This window comes from Falco naumanni, chromosome 5 (assembly GCF_017639655.2).
Source record: "Falco naumanni isolate bFalNau1 chromosome 5, bFalNau1.pat, whole genome shotgun sequence".
NCBI classification, from domain to species: domain Eukaryota; kingdom Metazoa; phylum Chordata; class Aves; order Falconiformes; family Falconidae; genus Falco; species Falco naumanni.
Window position 1 is genome coordinate 68,594,277 of NC_054058.1, and position 7,716 is coordinate 68,601,992.

Consider the following 7,716-nt stretch of genomic DNA (forward strand, 5'->3'; position numbering starts at 1 on the left):
GGAAATGAGCTCTGGCCTTCATTTTCAGAGGAAAGAACTAGCTCCTCTGCGTTAGGCCCTGCCTTCTCTAGTCTTTGTAACTTTAAAGACTATGTTTTTAATCACTTCTGTGGCTTAGCACTACGCCTCTTCACCAAGTGCAATCACTAGCGTTTCCCCAGACAACGTTACACGTTGCTGAGAGCACAAATACCAGCAGTTCCATTACAAAACATGCTTTCAGGCACGGTCACGTCTGCTGATGTGCCTCGCATAAACACTGGCACAGTCCTATCAACAATTAGGTGCACTTGCACAGTTTGCACAGTCTGCATGTAAACAAACTAGGTTGCGTCGTCCTCTGTCTGTATGCCACAATTCAGGCAGTCCCGCACCATTCAAAGAATGGACCTGTAACTGTAATGACTAGAAATTCAAAAAACAGCCATGCAATTGTCAATGTTCCAGAAACACGTCTGTTCTGGCTGTTGCAAAGGCCCTAGAAATGTCCATAATTACAGCCAATTAAATCCTGCCTGTAAAAATTGTGTTAGTTTCCAATGAACAATGAGCGGGGTATGAAAAAATGGTAAACAGCTTCTGAAGTGCTGCTTCTTTTGTGTCTTGCAGATGGGTAACACTGCAGCATTACACTGAGGCCAGTAAGGTGCTCCCCTTCCCTCTTCCCAAGCTGGGAACTACTCTCTTACAGGATAGTATCAAAGTAACATTTTAAAGTAGGAGAAACACTCTGAATTATTAACAATTAATGTTTTGCTCATATTACAGCAGTTATCCAGCTAGAGAGCACAGTGTAAGGTTTACAAACACTATTTCACAAGCAAGTACATCTAAGCATACCTTAATAAGCTGGGCCAGAGAAAGAGGTGCAGAAGGGTCGCCAACCTATTAGAAAATTACACAATTAATAACACATATTCAAGTTCTACAATCAAAACAGAGCAATAGTTCACCCCTACTGCTGATGAAAGCCTGCGCTATATCCTCTGAGCGTCACCGGAAGAGCCATCTCCAAGCCAGTGGAATTTATACTTGTTCAAAACAAAGTCCAAACCTTAAACAGCTTAAGTATGCCTACGTTGTTAAGGAGAAGAAACTAAAGCAACCAACCCCTCCTGAGATCAACCTATTGCTCAGAATACTCTCAGAGGGGGACCCTTGTCAAATGCTCACAACTGCTTAAAAGACGGAGGGTCAAGGAAGCTGTCCATTTGCAGCTCGAAAGGATCTAAAAAAATTATTTCCGTTTATTTGAGAGAAGGAAGTGTCACTACAGGAAACATTGTCAGTGCAGCAGTTTATAAATTAATCAGTTAATAGCTCATCATTTACTAAATGCACACAGGTGTGATACATGAACGCAGTATAGTTTTTTGCGCTGTCTTTCGTTTACTTTAATTAGACCCCAGGTTCACGAATTTCTAGATTAAGTTATCCTAAGAGCTTTAAAAAGTGATCAGATCCAGTGACCTAGAGCTCGTGTAATGCCTCACGCCATTCTAGTGAAGAACAAGCAGTTATTACTTACAGATGAAAACAAAACACCACCAAGCAATGTAAGTTTGTTTACTATGAGGTATTTTGAAAATGCATCGTGGCTTCAGCTAGCATTCCCCAAAGGGCCAAATGAGAGATCTAGGCCATTACGAGGTCAAGTATCTCCCTAGAGTTACTTTAATTCATGTCTTTAGGCACAGGAACGAACAGTGTTTTCTGACCGGAAAGGAAAAATGCGCTGCCCCTTTTCCATAATGTAAATTCAGAGTTTGGTGGTGTACCAAGTTCAGTGGTTGCAAACTTGAACCTACAAGCTCTACAAATGAGCCTTCATTATCGGTTACAACACACAGTCATACAAGAAATAGTCTAAGCCTATCAGGTACGAAATGCAATGCATTCACTAGGCACAAATACCATTATTCACATTAGAACCGCAGCAAATGTTCGCATTGCTCAGCTTTTCACTATGCTGAATCAAATACATTAGGATTTACAGCATACAACTGAGTTTCACTGGAAAATATGATTTATATATATATTTTAAAATTATATATAAAACATATATATTTTATTATATTTTTATATATATAAAAAGAGTTAGTACAAGGCTACATTTCTTAGTACTTAGGGTGCAGCATGTAGAAAAAAAGTTCAGCTTGTGTTTTTACATACCTCTTTTGATGTTCTACTCGCTTGGCTCAGTTCGACTTCTAGAAGAAGAAAGAAAGATGATCAGAACTTAAAATAAAGCACTTGATAACCAACATAAAGCAGGATGGAAAACAGTTTATAAAACCCTGAACATCAAAACATTGTGTTTCTGGTAGTCTTATGAATGTGGAAATTTATTCTATACATAAAGTGCGCTCTCCTGGTTACATTCAGGTGCAACTGAATAAAGACCAAAATCCCATTCCTTCTTTGTCCCCAATGACTCAAAGATACAGAATAACAGCAGTGCAAGAAGAAGTCCTCACATACTTATCTTTCTGCCCTCTAAAGTACCAAAACTGTGAAGACTGTGCTACATTTTTCTGTTCTTGAATAGTCAGCCATCCAAACACGAAGGCACCTTCAGGCAATCTGTATAGCCCCACTATCACAAATAGGTACCAGACAGAGCACTTTGGTTTCTACACTCCCCTGACAAAACAAGAACAGTTGTCTGTAGAAAAGTGTTTCTTGGTGGAAGCCCAAGCACCGTGTTCAGGTACCTACCATACTTAGCCTAAAGTGACTACAAATAGCAGTAGAAACATCACCTGAAAGCAGTTCCTAGGATTTTCTGTGATCGAGGAGGCCTGTGTTAAAAAAATAAGAAAAAAAAGTCTTGATTACCAGAACTTGCTTTAAGATCATCTTGAACATGCTACAATATTTTAATAAACGCTTATGACACACAAGCCCTTGCCGAGATCCCACATACTCATTGGTCTGTACCTGCACGCTACTCATGAATCAAACATGCAACCGCCGATCTAGTTAACAAACAATTCATACATCATCCAAAGCGTCCCACGAGCAGGGGCAACCCAAAGGCTGCTGTGCAGGTCCTGCACAAATAGAAAGGCTCATACTTCCTGCCACTGCTACACCACCACCAGGCTCGCAAGTACAGCCACGTACCTCCTGAAGATGAGGAAGCGCGAGGAAAAGCTTTGGATTCCCACACCACGGTTTCTTCCATCCACTTGCCTTGAGGAAGATACTACAAGGTGACTAACGCATTCCTGAAGGCCTCTCCACCATGACAGCATGCATTCACCATTCCCAAACACTAACGACTCTACCAGTTGTTTCCACAATGGTTCCAGCTGAAGGAATAGAAAGCTGACCTGCCCGATCCATTGGCAACTTTAGCAGAGCAGCGGCATTCATCCCTTATCCCCACGTGCAGGTATTTCTTGGATCTTTGATGCTAGTGGCACCTAGCCTCTCATTTTAGGGCAGCATGCCAACACCAGGAGAGGGTGCCATCCAACCAGAAATGGAGGCTATATTGACAAGACAGCACTAAGCATCCCGATCTAAATTAACCCCCCAAACAAGGCCATGCTTAGCAGCACAGTGCTGTGGCATCTAGAAACTCTTGGTAGTGCTGGGAAGCACTAATATGCCCAAAGCTTACAGGAGAGCCACATACATGCAGGGGGGTTTGCTTGCAGATGCCTCATGGGTACTAGGATGCTGCTGTACTGTTTGTTTGAGACACGCTGTAACTCGCCGGTACACTCTATTTATGGAGAACTAACATTAGAAAGACACGGCAAAACCACAAGTCAGTAATATCTACTCATGGTGGAGGAGAGGTCTGTCTTGAAGAAGGCTGGAAAACATGACCATTCAAACCATGCTGATGCAGCTGATACAGAACTGGACTGTACGAATACATCGATGACAGCGACAATGCTGTAGTCAGGCTTACATTTGAGTATCTGCAATTGTAATCAGATTCTCTGTCCTCCATAAATCTGAGGAATACAGCAGTAATACCTGGAGCACAGAGAGCAGCTTAGGCTGAAATCAAACTTAGAAAGGTAACTACCAACATTTGGGAATGTGCTCAACTGCTTTCTGAGCTTCAGGTTTGGAAAAGATCAACTGTTCCTTCACCGTCCTGGCACAAAAGGCAATACGCTTTAGGACGTTGCTCTTTTTCTCTTGCCCGACACAGGCATTGTCTTTAGGAAACTAATAGGAAGCACTTAAGAATGAAACTTCTTGTTTGCACGGTTTGCCAGCTGGCCACTCTCAGTCTTTCCTCTGGAGACAGCATGCAGCCCCGCCACCCCCACCCCTCTGGGGTGTAAGAATACCCTGCCCCCCCGCCCCCAAACAAAGGAAGCAGTCAAACACGGAGACTCGGACTGCTGGCAGATGGGAACAAATCACCAGTTCACACTGCAATGTGTCTCTCCGTTTACTCTAAAAGCAATACAAGCAAAAGCATACAATAAGGGATCTCTCTGCATAGAGGAAACAGGATGGAGAACTTGACTCTCAGAAAAACCAACCCCAAGAACAAACTCAATTCAAACGTCTGAACAGCCACCACTGTTGGAGCTTGAATGCCACGTCCCAGCGGGCTGAAAAATCTAAGTCTGCTTTGGGACAGATACCTTCAAATCTGCCCTGTCACAACACAATTTAACAGCAGCTTTAACAAGAAAGATACAACCGGAATGCCTCCGTAAACCAACAGCCACAAAGAAGGTGAACACACTGAAACCCCTCCCACAGGACACAACGCGGTATGGCTACTTACCCAAGGTCTGTCTTGCCGGTAGCTTTAACTCCTCTAACAGGGACTCTCCTAACAGTTACCGATGAGTTCCTTGGAATCAGGGCATTGTCATCTGTGTATTCTGGAAACAGCATCAATACAGAGAAAGCATCAGTCAGTTCGTAAGAGTGATATTAACATGTCGTGACGTAGCACTTCAGGGAATCCCTTTACAGATAGAAAAGCAACATTTTACACACAGCGTCATGCTTTTATCATCTCCACACACTCACGGCACCTTTCCAGAAATCTTCAGGTCTGATAGTCAAACACAAGCAGCAAAATCTTTTCCATTTGTTTTGAATCGTTTCAATGCCAACAGCAAAATGGTCTCTAAAGTCACTAAAGCAGAGTCTGCTACAACATGAGGCTCTTTCCTGATCTAACTTCCATTGCTTTTGCTCCTGTTAGCTTACAAAACCCTAGAACATGTCTCTATAATAGCGAGCACGGAAGAGGACACCCCCACCCCGCCTCCCACCTTTTAAAACACATCCCAACCATCCATTTTGCCTTCCCACCATCTTCAAAAAGAGTCCATCTCTTTTTTTTTTTTTTCCCCAGGATGTGCAAAATCCTGTTTACTTTCAGCTTCTATTAGCATTGCTTCTATTACGAGATTTCTGTGATCACGCGGCCCGGAAAAATCTGAACAATTGGCCATCTTCACTCAAGGTTCACTGAAGGGTCTTTCCAAGATCATGCCAACATTTAGCCAGGACTCCTGCACCAAGTTATAAAACCCACGACCATATCTCCACAGGGAAGATCTCCAAGAACCCCCTTTAGGCAGGACATCCAGGCCTAGTTCTTTCCTTCATCTTCTGAAGGTGACTTTAAGCACGTAGATGCTGTTCAATAAAAACGGAAATTCACCGTTATGTATAAAACCCCAAAATCTGGCATACATGTGTCTGACACTGAATTGTATTCCTTAGCTTTGCTCTGACAACCGCTGGGGGATTTTTGCATTTTCACAGGGAAAACACCCTTACAGAAGTTCCAGTAAGCATCTGTGTCACAACCTGTACGTCTGCCTCTACCTGCATGTCTGTCTCTACCGCTGTATATGACACGTGATCCCCTAACACCGTGCTGTTAAGTCTGCTCACAGATACTCTCCTGAACATACTTTACCTATCTGTAGGTAAACAGCGTGTTTAGGTCCAACCACTTGAAAGGCTGGGGCCAAAGTTACAGTTACCACAGCAGGCATGTCATTCTGTTTCAGTTTTAATACATCAAAGAGGAAGAGGAAAAAATCCTATGAGTACACATTGCAAAGACAAGACTGTTGTGGGAATGTCACAGAACCACAGGAAAAAAGAAAAAAAACCCAACCGATAAAATTTGAATGTTTAAGGAATGGACCAAGTCTTTTTATTTCTGACAAGTCATATCCCAAAGTCTTTAATCACATGCAAGCTTTGCCAGACGGTAGGTTACCAAACTGAAACAGCACGCTAAGTAATACAAAACCATTACCGTCTCTGAGAATCAAGCACCATTTCTGAGATTCAAAAGAACTTAGGGCTTCTCGAAGAACATTTTGAGGTATATTCACCATAACTGATCTGCCATAAAACTTCACTACTGCCCTGACACCGTCTAACACGCAGTACCACGACAAAAATGCACCGTTTGAAAGAAATGAAGAAATGATGCTCAATAGCATCTGAATGAAAATGTCTTTGGTGTAGCAAAGAAGCTGTATTGGCAAGAAATGCCAAGTATACTTTAGACAGAACGCTCGTCTACAAGATGGCTTTCCAGGGTCTGCATAGATTCTCACTCACAGATACACTCTTGATCCCAAACGTTGCTACTGAGCAGTTTCTGCAGCAGCCAAGCACCACTTTTCCAATGCGGTGGAGTAAAAGTAGCTGAAGACAAATTTCAGTCACCAAACCCACTTTTTTCCCCTTTAAATTAGCCACCCACTCCTTTTCTATCACGTTCAGCCTTCTCTGCCGGCTTTCAAAGAAATCTGGCAGGTTTGTGATGACAAGGCATTGTCCCACATTCCCTTCTCGTTTTACCTAGAAGGGTTCCCAGAAACCAAACCTCTTCCACGCGCGGTGTCGCACACGGACCCCGTACGCTGCTGTGCCTGGCTGCGCACACAGCCCTGACGCCAGCTGCCAGCGCACAACCACGGAAGAGCAGCTCTGAGGCCCCAGCACAAGTCACCGCTGCCGGCCGCGGCCCAACCGCCTCACTGGGCGCCTGCGCCGCCGCCAGCCGGCCGGTCCCCGGTCCCCGCGCCCGCCGCCCCCACGCACCTTCCATGGTCTGGGCGTTGGTGACCTGCAGGTCGCAGCGGGTCGCCTTCAGCCTCTCGCGGCCCATGATCTGGCGCCTGAGGTCGCGCAGGGAGATGTGGGGGCCGTGAAAGGTGACCACATCAGAGCTCAGCCTGGAGGAGAACTTGTAGTGAACACACGACATGGCCGGGGCCAGGCGGTGCCCGCTCCGCGATGGCACCTCACGCAGCAGCTGGCCTCGCGGCCCCCACAGCAGGTCAGGGCCCACCGAGGGGCTGGGGCCAGCAGCGCGGGCTGAGCCCGCCGGCTCCTCCTCGCAGCCCCGGTGGGAGGACGATGGCGACAGGCCCTGGCTCGGCCTCCGCTCCCTGCTCGCACCAGCGCTGCCAGGCCAAGCTGCTCGCTATGGCAACCCGGGCGGCTCCGCATTGTGACAGAGGGGCTCAGGGGGCCACTCAGCGCCCCTGGGGGAGGGGCCTTCATCAGCCCCGCCCGGGCCGCCGGTGTCCCTGCTGTCCCCCAGCCTGTCACCGCCCCGTGCCCTGCCACCCCCCAGGGCTGCGGTGTCCCTCCTGTCACCCCCTGGGGCCTTCACCACCCAGCGTCACCTGTCAGCCCCTGCGCCTCTGGTGGCTCTCCCAACGGCCCTGGGCACATCACCGCCCTGTG

The 7,716-nt window shown here is 46.1% G+C and overlaps 1 protein-coding gene across 1 annotated transcript; it reads right to left on the bottom strand.

The window, feature by feature from the left end:
• Positions 1-2,151: 2,151 nt before the first annotated feature.
• LOC121089366 (E3 ubiquitin-protein ligase RBBP6-like) lies at positions 2,152-7,231 on the bottom strand. The gene is given in 4 exon segments (XM_040596567.1): positions 2,152-2,193; positions 2,195-2,210; positions 4,766-4,865; positions 7,066-7,231. Coding segments are annotated over 4 exon segments (324 nt in total).
• Between the last annotated feature and the right edge of the window lie 485 nt (positions 7,232-7,716).